The 19,732-nt window shown below is 36.5% G+C and overlaps 1 protein-coding gene across 1 annotated transcript in view; it reads right to left on the reverse strand.

Annotated features, from left to right (window-relative positions):
* The window catches only part of DIAPH3 (diaphanous related formin 3), a 552,109-nt gene that overhangs the window by 361,986 nt on the left and 170,391 nt on the right, over nt 1–19,732 (reverse strand). The window contains 3 exon segments of the mRNA XM_049778724.1: nt 692–810; nt 1,073–1,183; nt 19,427–19,532. Of these exon segments, the coding sequence (XP_049634681.1) occupies nt 692–810; nt 1,073–1,183; nt 19,427–19,532 (336 nt within the window).

The following is a 19,732-nucleotide window of genomic DNA, read 5'->3' on the forward strand; positions in this document are numbered from 1 at the left end:
AGAATTTAGGATAATGGAAAAACTAAGTAGTTTTAAGGAGATGATCTCAGATTTCCTGGCTTATTCCCTACAATCATATCTAACTACATTGTGTCTTAGAGGTATCCCAACAAAAGAATATGTGTCAAGATAATCTACCACAGAGAAGGCCCCAGAATGAGAATCTAGCATTGCTCTGGAAAAGTACAGAGACTCAACTGAGATGTACACAAAGTGTAAGACCAGATTAAACCATCAGATTAAGAATTGCCTATCTTTAATGCTGGAAAGCATTAATTCTGGAGAGAGGATATGTCAAACATGGAAACAAAAGTGCAAAAGACCTATCTAATGGAACCTATTCATAGATACTAACAAACTATTCACCTATGCCTATATTCATAAAAGCCACAACAAGCTAATAAGAAAGCTTATAACAATATTCATTTAAGAAAAATTAGAGTATTTAGATAATGTGACTGGAAAGATTGTATAGTGGGTAAGGTACTGTCTTAAACACAGGCTACCAGGAATCAATCATTTGCATCCTGAACACTGCCAAGCGTAATACCTGAGCATCACAAGGTGGGTGATCATCCAAAAATAATTTTAGATACAGTGTTAATTTTAAAGTTTAATATTTTAGGGAGTAAAGTTATTTGAAGGTTAGTAGTAATTTTACATATTTGACAAAACCAGAACAAAAGGATATTCAAATTCAGCTTTAATATCATCAAGGCGATGGGAAAATTCAATTAAATCTTCTTCCTTATGCTCATCAAAGACTTTTAGTTGGATATCCAGGCCATCATTGTTAATATGCTTTAGATTCTAGAATATCAAATAGAAATTGTGATGAAGCTTTGTTCTGAGTAGTGAAAAAAATACGACATAAAAACAAACCCACCAACTTGATTTATGGAATTTAACATTTAAAGTGTTAAATAATACTCAAATCTTAACTGTATTTCAAAAATAATTTTTAAACTCAATGCTTTTATCTCCCAAATTAATCTTGAAGGTAAATAATCTAAATTTCCCTTACTCTTGTTCTCTAATTTAAATATTAACAAGAAGCCTACAGACCACTTACTGGCAATATGTCTTTCAATCCACAACGCATAAATTCATTTCTGATGTGAAGCCTGAAGTCTAGATCATCAGGAGATGTAACAAGGGCATTAATGAGCTGCATGCATGCCACCTATAACAGATCATACAAGAATTATTAGACTTGGTCTTCAACAAAAAAAGACATTTATGTTTGTTTGTTTTTGGGAGGAGCCACACCCAGCAGTGCTCAGGGATTACTCTTGGCTCTAAGCTCAGAAATCACTCCTGGCAGGCTCCAGGGACCATATGGGATGCTTAGAATCGAACCCAAGTCAGCCTGAGTCTGCCACGTGCGGGGCAAATGCCCTACCACTGTGCTATCTCTCCGGCTCAAAGACTATTTTTTTTTTTTTTGGTTTATTTGGGCCACACCCATTTGATGCTCAGGGGTTACACCTGGCTAAATCTCAGAAATCGCCCCTGGCTTGGGGGGACCATATGGGGCGCTGGGAGATCGAACCGCGGTCCTTCCTTGGCTAGTGTTTGCAAGGCAGATACCTTACCTCTAGCGCCACCCTCTCCGGCCCCCAAAGACTATTTTAATATTAACTATCCTTCACAGAATTGTCTGTTAAAATAACTTGAGTATAGGGCCAGAGCAATTATTGTACAGCAGACAGCACTTGCCTTGCATGTAGCTGACTCAGGCTAAATACCTGGCATCCCATAGTCTTCTAAGAGTAATTCCTAAATGCTGCCCCATGAGATACACAAAACAAAATTTGAATGTAAATTATTTTGGTTATAAATTATATGACATATAATTTCAGTGAATTTTAATTTTATTTTATTTTAATAAATAAATAAAATTTTAATTTTATTGGGATTTATTGGGATTTGTTGACGTGGGTTTGGGGGGTCATCCCATTCTCATGAGATAAGGAAACAGTCAATGTAATTCACAGCCAGCTGATCTGCTGTTCAAAGTGAAGGCTGGAGAATGTGGTGCTGACTGATGGGATCTGGGATCCCCATGGTAACCCATGCCTTATATAGTCCTTGAGGGCATTCAGATATATGCTCTCAGCTACATACAGGGAGACATGTGATGTTGGGGGTGAAACTTGGTTTAGGAACACCTCTATGCTATTCCCCAATCACTAACTAAGGATTTCCAAGGAAATGCAGAGAGAGACATTGGGCATTGGCTCACGAAAAAAATCACTTACTAAGCAAAAAAGTGAGCTCAATGGGCTAAGCAAATGCTTTACATACACAAGAAGCATAGGACCATATCCTTCCCTATGCACAGCCTGAAGAAACACTCAAACACAAGCATAGAGCAAGGAATATCCCTGAGTACCAATGTTTGTGCCCTCACACCAATTTAACCCAAAACAAAGTTCAGTTCTTGCCCAAACTATAACTTTTCCTACACATAAAACATAAACAGAACTCACATTGCACTTGAAATACCACATCTATTTTATGGATAGTACTTGTCAAAAATAGAATAAAATTGCCTATTCACCCTTGAAACAAAGAAAAGCAACAAAAGGCTGAAGTGTCCTATTCTTGTAAAAAGAGATGTTATCTCCAAAAACTACATTTGGAACAACACCTAATTTATCAAGTAAATATATCAGGCAGTGATTCTTATACTTTGGCAGAAGTTTGATACAAGGACTAGAGAGATAGTTTAGAGGGCAAAGCATTTGCCTTGCAACCAGCTCAGTTCAATCCTAAGAACCCCATATAGTCCTTTAAGCCCCAACAAGACTGATCCTTGACACAGAGCCTACAGTATTTTTTGGGCACCACAGGTTGTGGACTAAATGTAAAACAAAATAGTTCAATACTCATATCGGCATTATGTGTATATGTGCATAATGAAAAAGTTTAATAAATTTAAAAAATTATAGCTAATTAAATCCTTTAGTATTTATACCTTTAAGTGAATTTCTAAGTAGTTCTGTTTTTAGGGGAGGGTTTGAAGGAAGGGAGTTCTTACTATTCCTGTCTGAAATATCTATTTCAGCATCTAAAATCCATGTAACAAGGCAAAATGATTTTCTCTAAAAAGGCAGTGTTTCTTATTGTAATTGATAATGTTCTTTTTCTAAGCTTTATTCTACCAAAGTCTAGCAAGAAAGACCAGCCTACTGATTAATATCTTAAAATTCATACTATTCCCTAGATTGTCCTTTCTCTATAAGGCAAGACCTATGAATCCAAAATACTGTTTTTGGATTAAGGCACCAATCAAAGACTCAGTTTCTGCTGGTTGAAATAAATACTAATTGTTATATTTGGTATTTAAACAATAATATCTGACTAACATGCCACCTTTGTCAAAAAAAGTTTGTTTAATGTGAAAGTGGAAATGTGCCAGTGAAAGTGTGGAAAAAATAAAACATATCTAAAAATAGGGGAAAAAATTAAAAAAGCTTAAAACAAAGTCTATCTTTCAAGTACAAGTTCACTCAGCTGTAACGAGTGTATGTCAAAAAGTCAAGTTTAAAAATAAAAATTCTTTTCACTCCCTTGTCAGATATTACCTGTTACTCACATTTTTTACAGCAAATAAAGGAAATTCTAAAACACCTAAAAAAGAGTATAATGTTTCATGGCAGTGATAGAAATTAAATCTGAATTTAATGCTGATTGCCAAGATTTCTGGGAAAATATTCTGGGAACAAATTAGAGAAAACTAAAATTAAGCTTCAAAAAGACAACATTAAAATTAACAGCAAATTTTCATAAATAAAAAAAGGTCATATGTAGAATAGTAAGTAGTAACACAAAACTGAGAATCAAGAAGAGAAAAACTAAGCTAATTATTTCCAAGAAATATTCTGAAGAATTTAGAAAACTTTTTCCATTAAGAAAAAAATCAAAACTGAGGGACCAGAGAGATAGCATGGAGGTAAGGCATTTGCCTTTCATGCAGAAGGTCCATGGTTTGAATCCTGGCATCCCATATGGTCCCCTGAACCTGCCAGGAGCGATTTCTGAGCATAGAGCTAGGAGTAACCCCTGAGCACTGCCAGGAGTGACCCCCCCAACCAAAAAAAAAACAAAAAAAAAAACTGATTGCTTGAAAAGAAAATTAAAATCTTCCCAATTCTAATAGTAATTTGCTACAAATTCTTCATATATGAATACATATCACTTACTTTTTTTTCCCCTAAAGTAATGAAATGCCCTTCTTTCTAACATTCCTGTGCTTAGTGAAATTGAGAGAAAATAAAGAATCCATGTTTGTTGTTTTGGGGGTCACACCCAGCAGCACTCAGTGCTTACTCCTGACAGTGTTTGGGAGTTCATAGAGGTTTAGAATGCAGGTCAGCCAGATGCAAGACAAATTCCTTACCCACTGTACTATCTTCTCAGACCGAGAATTATTGCATTTTTAACCTTTGCTTTCTGACTCTATTCTGTACACACCAGTGTGACATTTGAGATATAACTGTCAGGTCTAATGCATGAGCCCAGTCACATGGCTGCCACAATTTCTACATAAGCTACTAGGCACTTTCTACATAATTATGCTAAAGGAATTGACACAGGATGCTACAACCAGCAAAATATTCTTCAGCAAGCTTAATCTTTGTTCAACATGCTGTTCTGAATGTAAGTAGATGTGTCTACAAGTAAAATGGCGGCTACACTGGTGAAGGGGGGTGTTCTGTTTATGACTGAAAACCAACTACAATCATGCTTGTAATCATGGTACTTAAATAAAGATTTTATATAAAAAATTAAAATTAAAATATGGTGGCTAATGCTACATTTAAAAAAACATAGCTTTGGAAGTAAAATTAATATTATAAGCAAGAAACACTAAAATAAAAATTCCATCTGAATCTGTGAATACTTATTATCTGAGCCTGGAAGACACAGATTACACTGCTATTCATCTTCCCTACCCCATAGCAAAAATCATCTGTCTCTCTTTGCACAATCAAATTTAACATTTATCAAGTTAAAATGAGTAAATGATGCTTACAGAGAAATATTTTGCCTCCAGTGCAAAAATGAAACTCCAAAGAATGTTAAATTCACATGTATTGATTCAAAATAAAAACTAAAGTGACTGCAGTATGTAGACAACACAGAATAGGGAAGTATATTAGCAGATATAAAATTCTACAATTTTATTTATGCTCCCAATTAAATGGTCTGTAAGTGATAGATACAGTTAGAAAAGCAAGTCAGAGCTAGAGGTAAGAGCAAATGTTCCACACAGATTCAAGAAATAAACCATAGGTTTTATGAGGCTGTAATTTATATGGACAGGTACAGAAAAACAAACCTATATTTTTAAATATTTATTCAGACACCCCCTCAAGATAGCATTAATTTCTTCTAGACTCTCTTATGCATTTTGTTGAAACTGCTACTATTGCAAGTTTCTTATGAAACATTAGTGAGCTTTAAATTCATGAGTGAAAGCTTCTTCAGGGCAGAAGTATATTTCATTCATCTTTATAGACCAAATATCTGTCCTAACCCAGAACATAAGTAGTCACTGAATAATTAACTGGATAACTGGTTAATTATGAAACTCCACAGTTACCTCTGAGAAGTAAATTTATCTCTCAAGTGGTCTGCTATAGCAAGAGTAAAGAAAAGTACATAGATTCAATAAACTGTCAGTGAATTTTAAACAAAAATACCAACCACTTATTTATATAAGGTTCAATTCATATGACAGCAAATTCACACTAGAATATGATTTCAATTTTCTTCAATTTGGACAAGTTAATGGCCTATTATTTAAACCTTTGATTCCTATGGATACATTAATCCTGAAAAAGAATCACAGTAAAATTCATAGTTAGGGGCTGGAGTGACAGTAGAGTGGGTAGGGCACTGGTACAATGCCAGTCAGAATTCCATCCTCCAAGCCCACTGGAAGTGAACCCAAATGCAAAGAGTCAGGAATAAGATCTAAGCACAGATGGCAAAAAAAAAAAAAAAAATTATAGATAGGTAGGTAGGAAGGAAGACAGATGATAGAGTGAGTAGGTAGGTAAGTAGGTAGGTAGGTAGGTAGGTAGGTAGGTAGGTAGGTAGGTAGGTAGGTAGGTAGGTAGGTAGGTAGGTAGGTAGGTAGGAAGGTAGGAAGGAAGGAAGGAAGGAAGGAAGGAAGGAAGGAAGGAAGGAAGGAAGGAAGGAAGGAAGGAAGGAAGGAAGGAAGGAAGGAAGGAAGGAAGGAAGGAAGGAAGGAAGGAAGGAAGGAAGGAAGGAAGGAAGGAAGGAAGGAAGGAAGGAAGGTATAGATGATAGATAGAGATAGATTAGATAGATAGATAGATAGATAGATAGATAGATAGATAGATAGATAGATAGATAGATAGATAGATAGATAGAGATGATAGAGATGATAGATATAGATAGAGAGATAGAGAGATAGATAGATAGATAGATAGATAGATAGATAGATAGATAGATAGATAGATAGATAGATAGATAGATAGATAGATAGATAGATAGATAGATAGATAGATAGATAGATAGATAGATAGATAGATATAGATAGATAGATAGATTAAAACGAGAAATTTAAACAAATTGATCTCTATCGTACTAGTCATGAAAAAAATCGTCATAAAAATACTTTTTAATTTTTTTAATGTTTTTTAAAAAGTTCTACTACACTGTGTCTTTAATTTGGCCATTAAGCATATAATAAAATTTATTTGGAATTTAAAATAATAACTTTAGCTAACAGTGATTTGGGTTTGTTGTAAGGATGATACTTAAAAATAAATGCTAAATCAGCATGTGATTTTCATAGAAACTTTTATTCTATCTCCAGAAAGCTAAATGGATAAATTTCTGATTACACATGTCTAAAAAAATAAAACAGAAATAAACTTAGTTAAATCCACAAAATATTTTACTCTATCATTTGTTTCAAACATCTACTCAATATTGTATTTATTATATTGCAAATTTCAAAGTACATTAATTATAATTCAAGGGTGAGTTTTTCTACTGTCTTGATACTTTAATGAATTTCAATTAGTTAGATAAAATGGAAAACACCTGGTTTTCTTTTACAATTTAAAAAATAAGGGTAATTTCCCCCTGCTTTCTAAACTGTACAAAATAAAATTCAAATTTTCAAAGATATAATCTGAAATTAATTCAGTAAAACGGTGATTCTATTTTGTAATAGAAAATTTTCACTATCTTTGAGTAGCACATGAGGTTACAATTCTCAGTCATTGAATTCAGGAAGCATGAATGGTCAACAGACTCAGTTGCTGCCTTCTGAAAATTCATCACAACGTTTAAGCTGAAGTCACATTTTCTGTGGGCTACTCCCAGCCAACTTCTGAACATGGCAAGAATACTAAAACAGGCATCATCCTGGACATGCAGATCTTGGGCTTCAGTTTTCCCTAACCACTTTGCTAGGATTTCTTAGATAGCAACTATAGCCTCACATACTGCCAAACTGCTGCCATCCTGCTCTTGCTCCTTTACCTGAGATAAAATACAGATTCTGCATTTAGCATAAAATTTCAAAGTCTATGCAAATTTCCTTTTCAGGTTCCCACATATGTATTTTCCCCTTGTCCTTTTCATATCAAGTTTCTTCTCAATGGACACAGATTACCATTACCACACCCTTAATTGACAAAGCAAGTTTCAGAAAATGTTCTTTCCAAATGGCTGATTCAAACTACAATAAATGCAAGTTCATATTTAACATAAAATTTTCACTTTTTTTCATTTCTCAAAATATGACCACACTCAGCACTTTAACATGTACCAATGAGAGACTTATTAAGAGCACCATCATGTCAGATATCTTAACATGTATGAAGCAAATTTCACAAAAAACACCAAGGGCTTAGATTACAGTTGTAGCCTCTGAACTTTTAAAAAATATATTGCAAATTAGAGAAAAAATTAGAGTAACCCTAGGAGGACATATCCATCAAACTTGTTGACTAAATCCTAAAGGAACACATATGTAACATCCTGCCCACTATTTCATCACTAGAACTTAAAATAATCTGACAACTGTTGTAAAACAATGTGAACATTCTTAATGTTCACTTTATTTAAGAGATCAAAATGGTAAGTTTTTTTTTTTATTTAAACACCTTGGTTACAAACATGATTGTGTTTGGATTTCAGTCATATAAGATGACACCCCCCATCACCAATGCAAAGGTAAGTTTTTATGTATTTAACACCGTCCATCCCCAATACAGGGGGAAAATATGACTATGCATTTCACTTGTAAATAAAAATATGAAAGATTTAGATTGTTTTCACTAATAGTGAAAGCAAAATAAAGTAAATATCTCTCTAGTTTTCTATATAAAAATTAAAATATATCTTAAATGATCAAACTCAGATATTAAAGTTAAAGTTACTACAGGTCCAAATCAGTGAACAAAGGGGAGAGAAGAATCCTTTTGTTCTTTATAACAAGCTTCCTCTATGTTCTGCACGTTTGGTCAGATAGAATGTCTTTCTCAGGAAGAAAATTTGGAAATGTGTTTTTCCATTAGGCAGTAACAAATTTAGATGTAATATTTCATAGTGTCTCTCACATAAACACACTAATGATGATTTGACCCCATTTAATCTATATCAAAATACAGTGAATATAGAGGAGTATTACCAAGGGTATTAATTGATGAGTGTGAGAGAGGGCAGTGAGTGGATCACTCTGTTTTAAAACTATTCTAAGTCTTTTCCATTTCTGCTTATATCGATAGTAGAGCCTATGATGACCTCCTTTCAAATAATCTTCACAGGACGTCCATACAGCAAACCATCATTGAAGGTGGTGAGAATGTTTCCCTCCAGAGCATACATCATGAGCAGCATTATATTGATAATGGCTCGTTAGAACGAACACATGACTCTGAAGTTCTCCAAATTCAAATTGTTTCATTATGCCACTGCCCCATAGTCATGTCTCCAGGATGGAGAGAGGAGAGGAGGGGAGGGGAGGGGAGAGGAGAGGAGGGGAGGGGAGGGGAGGAGAGAGGAGAGGAGGGGAGGGGAGGGGAGAGGAGAGGAGGGGAGAGGAGGGGAGGGGAGAGGAGGGGAGGGGAGGGGAGGGGAAAGGAGAAGAGGGGAGAGGAGGGGAGGGGAGAGGAGGGGAGGGGAGGGGAGGAGAGAGGAGAAGAGGGGAGAGGAGGGGAGGGGAGAGGAGGGGAGAGGAGGGGAGGGGAGAGGAGGGGAGGGGAGAGGAGGGGAGAGGAGGGGAGGGAAGAGGAGGGGAGAGGAGAGGAGGGGAGAGGAGAAGAGGGGAGAGGAGGGGAGGGGAGAGGAGGGGAGGGGAGAGGAGAGGAGGGGAGAGGAGAGGAGGGGAGAGGAGAAGAGGGGAGAGGAGGGGAGAGGAGAGGAGGGGAGAGGAGAGGAGGGGAGAGGAGAGGAGGGGAGAGGAGAGGAGGGGAGAGGAGAGGAGAAGAGGGGAGGGGAGGGGAGGGGAGGGGAGGGGAGAGGAGAGGAGGGGAGAGGAGAGGAGGGGAGAGGAGGGGAGAGGAGAGGAGGGGAGAGGAGAAGAGGGGAGAGGAGGGGAGAGGAGGGGAGGGGAGGGGAGGGGAGAGGAGAGGAGGGGAGAGGAGAGGAGGGGAGAGGAGAGGAGGGGAGGGGAGAGGAGGGGAGGGGAGGGGAGAGGAGGGGAGAGGAGAGGAGGGGAGAGGAGAGGAGGGGAGGGGAGAGGAGGGGAGGGGAGGGGAGAGGAGGGGAGGGGAGAGGAGAGGAGGGGAGGGGAGAGGAGGGAGAGAATAACAAAAAGAAGAAAAAGAGAAATAGAGGAGATCAGAAAACAAAGAAAAGTACAGAAGGAAGTGAAGTAGAAGCCAGATTTAATATATTTCTGAATCAAATATCCAAGAGCCAGGGCAGAAGGCAGGACACTTGCCTTGCACATAGCCAACCCAGGTTCATTCACCAGGACCATATGATCTGCTGAAGAACATCAATGGTGTGGCTCAAATACCAAAAATTAAAAATAAAGAATTATACAGTTTGCCTGTCATTTGGGAATCCACAATAAAATTGCTTTAATCTGGCAATCACGGACAAAATTTCCAACTGGGAAGCCCCAAAACTATAGACCACAAGATTTCCTCTAAGGATCATGTACAAATTTGTGACCATCTTATCAAGCAGTCAAGAATTAACCCATCTCGACTCTAGCAGGCATGGGGTTTGGGGAGACCCCATGTGGAAAGCCTTCTCCCTAACTTGGGTGTACTGGGAGCCTTGATTGGCCCCCAGCCATCCTCTCTTCTGCGACGGGCCTCCAGGCCTTTCCTTGGGCCCAGCCCAGGCGGCCAGAAATGATGGGTGTCAGGTGGTCCCTCCTAGATGAGATGGAGGGCGGGCAGATTCTGGCTTCTGGCTCTCTACCGAATCCTTTCTTGATCTGGAGGCCAGCTCTAGCCGGCATGGGGTTTGGGGGAGACCCCATGTGGAAGGCCTTCTCCCTAACTCGGGTGTGCTGGGAGCCTTGATAGGCCCCCAGCCGTCCCCTCTTCTGCCCCCGGCCTCCAGGCCTTCCCTGGGGCCCAGCCCAGGCGGCCAGAAATGATGGGTCCTAACTTAGGGTGTGCTGATATTTGCTCAGTTGCACTAAGGCTGTCTGTCACTGGTAATTTCTTACCACTCTACATGTTCAAAACCTCGCACAGTACATATTAAGAGTATTCCCTATCCTTAAGTTATGTTTTGCGTATACAGAATGTCCATTTTGTATTATGCCCTTTCGCAAACCCATACAAAGCTCATTTTTTACTCCTTAACTCTCACCCCCAACCATCAGTAACCCACATTACTCTTTTTACCTTCAGTACTGCATAATCCTAATCACAGACCAAAGCCATGCATTAGATCTAACAACCCCCAACTATTTCAAAAGACATAAAATGGACACATATGTCCTTTGAATATTTTATGTGTTTTTTTTCCGACAGCTATAAGTCTTACTAAATATTCTCTTATACAGTGACGATTCTAATCACTTTTTATCTTTTCTTCTCTTTGTGAGCTGTTCAATAAGGAATTTTGGTGAAAGAGTCCCTCAGTTTAATGCTTATGATTGAACCATGTCATGGGGATTGTTGGAATTGTTCTTATGGCCCCCATATGCGCCAATAATGCCACGTGGCATTGTTCCTTGTTTGCATAGGCACATTAAAATAAGAAAATATTATACATACAAATATGATCTTATCTAATAGAGATTGGAACACACAAATGTTGTAGTGCAATGGGACCTTACTCCATGAACATTGGCATAATGACTTGGCACAGGCCCCAGAAGAATGGGCATTCTCCATTCACTCCTAAACAAGGGAAGACATCCATGAAACATCCTAGTTTTTCTATAGCATCACCTGGAAGCAATCCTCTACCAGGGAAGACCCCAACGCTGCTCTGACATCGACCTGCTCAAAAGAGACTTCCCTTAACTCTGAGAAGACTTAACAACAATGACCTGCTTACATGACAGGGTTCTCTGCATTGCCCTTTAATTGTGAAGTTAAACTAGAGGATGCTCCACATCCTGACTTCAATGTAGCATGTGCAGATTCCAGGATCTTTAATACAGAAACATGATAACAACAGAGACTGTGTGAAAAATAAAAGTGTGTTGGCACTACAGACAATGTATTGGATTGGACAAACTAGCTTGCCTGGAGTCTAGAGTTGGTCTTATGCTAGAAAACTTCAGGGATAGGGTTTCCTTGTATTAGGCCAAGGTTTTTCCTTCCCATGCCCCTCATATTTTGGTAGGCCTATGCAAACAATAATTGCAACTCTAACACCGTTTTTACTGTGTTCCTTTGACTCTAATCCTTAAAAAAAAAACCACTTAAACTTTTGAGGTTAACTTAAACTATTATGCATGTACATGGAAATGTAAAAAAAAATACTATGCCTTTAATGTTTAAGAAGTCACATAAGTTTTATGGCATTAGATTGCTTTGTGTGCTGCTAAGAAATATTATAATGTATTACAATCAGGGAATTTGAGAGACAAAATAATTGTGCATGGGTTCTGTTTTATTTATCTTAATGTTCTTTGGCTGAAAGTTCAAAGTTAAGATATCAGCAAGAGGACTTCTTCTGAGAATTCTGTTTATGGGTTATTGTCCTTCCACTTTAACTTTACCTTGTCCTCTTTCTTTGCATCTTTGTTCTCATAATTAAAAATAAAAATATTAAAATAAAATTTAAAAAAAAGAATTAACCCATCTCTCTTCAAAAGCACCAGACTTGGGGACCAGAGTGATAAGTATAGAAGGTAGGACATTTGCCTTGGATGTGGCCCCCAGTGTTTGATCCCCAGCATCACCTAGCTCCCACCCCCACACACTTCCAAGAGAAATTACTGAACACAGAACCAGGAGTAACTCCTGAGCATCACTGAGTGTCTCCCCAAAAACAAAACAGCAAAACCATGGCTTCTGTCTAGCAGGCAGTCATCAGAGATACTTTTAAGGAAACCTCACAAATACACCATAAATCCTCACATAACTATGTGAAACTCCCCAAACAAAAACTCTCCTGGGCTACACAAGAGAACTTCCACTATGTGAAACTCCCCAAACAGAAACTCTCCTGGGCTACACAAGAGAACCCCCAAATAAGAGGAGGGGAGAGTGTTCCCAATTTGTATATAATCCGCAAACCTCCTAGAATGAGTTATCTTCTTGGAACTGGTGATAAAGTATTCCCTTCTTTTAACTGATAAGATCAAAGATACCATACTAGCCTTAGGAGACATGCAAGGCAGCCTGAACAACCCAAAATATTCTACCTTATACATAAGTATTAGTGCACTGGTCAAGTATTTTATAAGCAATACTGGTAGAAGAGTAACTCTATAGATTTCACGTTTATACCAAGTTATGGGAAATGTTGGACTTTATTCGTTGGCCCCCAGATGCACCAACAATATCTTGTGGCATTGCTTCTCTTTTGCATAGGCACATTAAAATGGGAAAATAATACATATGCAAACAAGTTCTTATCTAATAGAGATGGGGACACAAATTTGGTAATGTAATTAGGCCTTTTACCCTGAACATTGGCATAATGATTTGGCTCAGGCCTCAGAAGAATGGGCATCGCCCACACACACCTGAACTATGGAAACAACCACAATTGTCTTTAACATTCCCAGGATCCAAGCCTCTACCAGGGAAGACCTACCACTGCTTTGGCATTGACTTACTCCAAAGAGTACTCCCAACACCCAGGCGACTCAGCAATAGTCTGCATGCAGGGCAGATAGCTCTGCATTTAATGATATGCTGAAACTAGAGGATGCTCCACATCAGCCTGACATCGACAAAAGAAATGCACAGAATCCAGAGTCTTTAAATATAAAAATCTGATACCAACTATAGCTAAGGTGTGCAAAAGTTTCACCGGGACCTTGAGAATGACTGGAGTTGGATAGACTGGTATGCCTGGAACCGAGACTCTGTCTTATGCCAATAAACTTCTGGGGTGAGGCCTTTTTGTAATCAGGTCGAAGATTTTTTTTTCCCATTTTCTCCATTTTTCTAGACCTATGCAAACATTGGCGATTGCCACTATCACACCTTTACTATATTTTTTTTACTCTTATCCTTTAAGGAAAAAAATACAAATTACTGAACTTAAAAACAAATTACTGTGGTAGAATGCCTGTCTCGAATACAGGCAGAGGATGGGAAGAGGGGAGGGGGTAATGTTGCACTGTGAAGGGGGGTGTTCTGGTTATAACTGTAATCCAAATATGATCATGTTACTTAAATAAAAAATATATTTAATAAAAAAAAGATTATATGTAAGATTAATATAAAGATAAATTTAAAAAAAGAAGAAAGATTCTGAGTGTTCTAAGGTAGTATCGGATGGTAGTAACTTTGGTCAGTTAAGAAGTCCTAGGCAAGGTCAAAATTTGCAGGGAAAGACTAAGTCAGTGTGCACCTTGGAGTCTCACTGACCAGCAATAACTTCGATAATCTATCCTAAAACACTACCTACTGTAATTAGTACTTAGGGCTGACACTAAACAATGATCTGGAGCCAGAAAGTCAGTAGGGGGGGGTAGATCACATGCGGCTAACCACAATTCAATCTCCAACAACATATGTGGCCCCCTGAGCACTACCAGGAGTAAGTTCTGAGCACATCCTGGAGGAAACCTTAAGCACAGCCTGGTTTATTCTAATCCCCATCAACGCCACAAAAAATACAAACTGATACTTTAGATAAAGCTACAACTGTGGTAATTAAGTTTGTATTTGACCTTAGGGTCCATTTCTTGTGACAGCATCCACGCAGCAGACAAATGTATTAGTTTCTAACATTTTTATTATCTTCCAGATAAAATCTAAGACAATTCACTTCAGTCCGATAGCAAATAGCAAAAGTTTCGAAAACTTCAGAATATAGATAATGTTTCTGTTACTCTAGTGCCTAGCTTTTTTAACTGAGGACTGTGACCCTATATGAGGTCATGTAAATTGAATGCAGAGGTTATAAAAAAAAAAGAAGTTGGAACAGCAAACACTTTGTGAGTTCTCAACAACCAAATATTAATCCAAAAAAAAAAAAAAAAATCAACCATATAGTGTTTCCAAGGAGTTTCTGACAATACTGGCCCCTGTTACATTTCTGGGATAAAATAAGTCATGAGTAGAAAAATACTTCTGCTGTGGTGAATCCTGCACCTACAATAGTAAATACATAGAAGAAACTTAAAGGAAAAATAAAGATGTTCTTAAAAACATTAAAAACAAGCATGATAGAAACCATAGATTTATTCAACCAACTATTTCAGCTCTCTTCTTAAAAAAAAAAAAACCTCTATTAAGAGTCTAGGACAAAGAAAAAAAATGTGAGGAAGGTATTTGCTTCACAGTATAGTTGTGGTTCCTGTCCTTCCTAAATGTGTGCTATGCTGTCTGGGTGCAGGTCAGAATAGAATGTGGTGTTAGGTCATTCCTGTGGATGGTAAACAGCATCATTTCTTAAGCACTACATTTGGTGGCCAGCCCTCCACACCTGCTCCCAAGTCTGAGAAACACTCTGTGCTAGCCAGTACCATGTCCGCTACATTTGACACAAAGCAATATATACTGAAATATGATATTTATGTTTGTACTTTCTTTCCTGATAAAAAGACTCTCAAAGCAGGAAGCAAACTAATTTCTAAGAGTCAGTTTTCCATTTTCTTCCTATATTTTATGGTAGAAAGAGAAAAGTCTGCCAAATTCTATCAAAATCATAAGCAGTTTTCTTCATCATTATTATTAAACTCAAGATAATCAAGCAAGACTTTTTAAATGCATCTTTAAAAAATATACTTTGCAATAAAAGAATATGAGTTTTTTTTAATTTTTACTATCTTCCATTTTCTCAAATGTAAAAGCAAACAATTGGTTTCTATTTTATTCAGTGACAAAATTTTGTTAATTTGGTGATTTGCTAATATCACCCAGACTAGTACATTTTAATAAATGCAAATTATATAACTAATGGAATAAAATGGGCACTTAGAGCAACAGTTTTATGGGAAAATTGATAACCATCTAACATTAAAATATACTTTGTGTGTAGAAAATTTAGTAACTCCCAGAGAGGGAAGTATTTTTAGACATCACTAAAGTGTTTCTAGATCATTTAAGGAAACTAAATACAATCAACATTCCCAGAAAAGAAAAACAACTTATTCATGGCTCCCCACAAGTCAGCTCTCTAGAAAATAGTACCTTTACTCTTAACTGCAGTTTGCCACCTGCTAGCTATTTCAAATATGAGGCTTAAGAAGAAGAATCTTCCATTAGAGGAAAAACACAATACTTGAATAGAGAAAATCAGAACTTTATCAATCTTCCTACTGTCTATTCTTAATCAACAGCACACAAATTTAATTTGATCTCATCCAAAAAAGGAGAAATTGAATTCCAATGATGCTAAAGAAACTTTAACTACTCAAAGAAACTTTATGCAGATATCTTCCTATTCACCAGATATTAAAATGTAACAATACTAACACAACAGAATAGATAATAACTTTTAACTCAGGCAATTTGTTTTATGAAAGCAAATAAAACCAATCAGTATCTTAGTAAAAACTCCTCAAAAACTCCTCTAGATGAATCGTTCCACACAACACTGTGTCAAATAAGATACAGAAAAGAAATCACATTCATAACACTATTCAAAATAGTCAAAAATTAGATTTGACCCAAAATGGACAACAAAGGAAAACTAGTATTATGTGATACTGCCATACAAAAGAATACTATATGGCAAAATATAAACCTAAGTATTACAAGAGAACAGAAATATGCTAAGTAAAAGAAGCTAATCACAAAGGGCAATATATTTCATGATTACATTTATGTGACATGTTCTGAACATAAAAATCAGCAAAGACAGCAGATTAGCAGTTCCCTAAAGCTAGGGGGTACAGGAGTATTGCAGAAGTTCAGCTAACATGTTCAGGATTTCTTTGGGGCATAATGAAGATGCCTAACATTGCTTCAGATGCAGACAGACAATACAACTCTGAATATATGTAAAATAAAAAATATGCCTTGGACATATTTTGGTTGGTTTCTTTGGGGTTGAAGTGGAACACATCCAGCAAAGTTTAGGAGTTACTGCTGACTCTGCACTCAGAAGTTACTCATGACAGTGCTCTGGGGATAAGATGGAATACCGAGGATCAAACCTGTGTCAACCTCATGCAAGTCAAATAATCGACCTGGCATACAACTGCTCTATTCAACTGTCTTGGACATTTTAAAAGGTTACACTGTGTGCGATGATTATCTCAATAAAGTCGTTAAATAAATCATACCAAATTTTAGGTATGCAGAAAATATTTTTATTTCATCTTAATTTATTCTATAAAAGTGATCTTTATTCCTCTTGTATTTAAGCATTTTTTGTTAATACTAATATTTTAATGCTTGAGGAACACTATGTTGCTATGCCACATCTACCACAAGAATTTCCACAGCTCTTTAACACTCTCTGTAGGTCTTTTTTTTTTTCTTTCTCCAACACAGGACACTGAGCAAAATTAGTAAGCAGACTCTCAGATCTGTTATCACTATCACTTTTTATTCTTCTACTGTGCTTTTGATACTATGAGCAGGATCACTCAGTATTTGCACTTTCTTTGTCCCACTTTGTTCAGCCAATTCTATTGTTCTTCTAATTGCTCCTCCAATTCCATTCAAGAGGCAGAAAACTACAGAATTTCATCTTTTCTTATAGCTGAATCGTATTCAGGCAAGTTGTTATGTATAAATATTGAATCCATTTTACTATGGAATAGTATTCATCGTATTGGAGCATCACAGTCTAACCAATCACCTGTTGAATAACATTTTGCTTATTCTTATTTTGTGCATACAGAAATTTATATTAGTCTCGGAAAAGAATGTTTGAGTATAATTACTGAATTATGTTAAATACCAATTTAATATCAACACTGATAATGTTTCTTTGAAAAAAAATAAAGATCACGTTCAGTAGCCACTTTTCAATGACACTATCTGTGTTTATTTTAAACAAAATTACTTCTTTAAAGCTAGCATTTACTGAACATTACACTAATGAACCAAGCACTATACTAAGTATTTAAATATATTACTCTATATAATGCCTGCCTCACAAATGAATTAGAAACTTGATCATTATTTCCATTACCCAAATAAGAAAACTGAGTTAAAGAAGAGATCTGGATCTGATCCAGAGTAACAAAACTAGAATATGAAGAATTGGGATTCTAACAACAAAGTTTATTCCTTTCCAATACATGCCAACCTAACTCCCACGCCTATAACGTGCATATGGGTAGATAAAAAAAGAACATATATGTGCCAAAACTCTTACATAGGTGATAAAGACTATTATACTTCACAAAACAAATGAAATATTAACATACTTCAGACATAACCAACCTCAATAATCTACCAGTATTTGTACAACTATTGCACAAATGAAAGAAAAAGAGTGGGCAAGTCAGATAAACTTTTTGCTCCATTTTCTCGGTAAAGTTATTTGGGGGTTAGTTTCCTCTAATTTAGATATAGAAAGCACTTGCCTTACATGCAGTCAACCCAGTTTCTATTCCAGGGCATACCACAAGGTCCCCAAGCACCATCTAGAGTCATTTCTGAATGTGGACAAGGAGTAACTCCAGTAAAATTATTTGTCTATACATTAATTTTTTTAATAAAGAGAAGGGGCCCATACATGTGGTGGGTAACTTTGAGAAAGTCTGTGCTTACATGTACAAAACCTTAAATTCCAGACACCTCAACGGTTCCTGAACACCACTAGATGTAGTACTGAACATTTCTTGGCATCATCAGGATAGTGCTGATGCAACCCAACGTAGGTTGGCCTGAGTAGCATTGCTTTCTGAGCCCAGCATTTAACAATTATGGCATTGCTAGGAGAATTCCTTAATAACCGGAACACTGACTAAAAGCCCCCTTCAAAAAGAGATGAAAATAAATATACAGGAGAAATAAAATGAATCTTAATTAAATAGCTTGTATACTGTAATGTTTAGTTTTGAATGTGACTTTGATATTACTTGGAGAATCTCTTTATTGTATCCTGGATCTCATTATATCTCATAGGAACTCAATTACAAAACAAAACTACTGTGCTGTTATAAGAAAATATGAAATCTTACAGCTTACTGCGACTTGAATGTAACTGGAGGACATCATGTTAAGGGAAATAAGTCAAAGGGAGAAAGATAAGCACTGAATTATCTCTCATTTATCTGCATTATATAAACAAAGGCAAAAACATATCAACTAATGATCAACACTTGGCCTTTGACTACAAAACAAATTATAAAACAGTGGGGGTAATGCTAAAGGGAATGAAGAAGCAGACTACAAGTGGCAGAGGACTTGGATAAAGGTTTACAGATGAAGGACTTGAACATTTTATAGTGGTATTGAAATAAACTAACTGTACATCAAAACAATAAATGTTCACACTATTGTAATCATGTTATTTAAACTACAATAGAAATAAATTTTAAAATTATTTCAAAACAAAGTCATAAATTTTTAACTCTGGAACAATGAAAAATCACAATGAAGAATCTTCATTGAGAAACTTTCCTAAAAATTAGAAAACCCAACCAATGAAACTAATAGAAGAAAAAGCAATTATGGGATTATACTTCTTGCTGAGAAATCTAGTAAGTCAACTTCTAAGGAAATAATCACTGATTTAGTATAAATTAGAATTATATATTAAAAGTAATGCTACAAAACACTAAATGGAACAAACTTTATGCTAGTTTTAATATAAGTCAATGAAAACAAAAGTTGCAAACAAAATGTATGAAATAAAAGAACCTTACTTGCAATTGAACAGAATTGTGCTGAAGACCTTCCACAATAGGAGAAAATCTGTCAATGTTTCTTTCTTCTCCAGCTGATGTTAAAGCTTCTAAAACTTCTTCAAAGCTATAAAATGTTTTTGAATCTTTTATTAAATTCAAAATAGCAAATAGCTTAAATGCCACAATACTGTACTTTACATAGAGAATTGCAAAATCACTTCTGGACAATAAGATTTTAAATTTACTGATTATATAACATATCATAAGTCATGTTCTAAAATTATGTTTTAATGTATTCCTATTAACCGCAGAATAATGCTTATT

The sequence above is a fragment of the Suncus etruscus genome, chromosome 8 (assembly GCF_024139225.1).
Source record: "Suncus etruscus isolate mSunEtr1 chromosome 8, mSunEtr1.pri.cur, whole genome shotgun sequence".
Taxonomy (NCBI): domain Eukaryota; kingdom Metazoa; phylum Chordata; class Mammalia; order Eulipotyphla; family Soricidae; genus Suncus; species Suncus etruscus.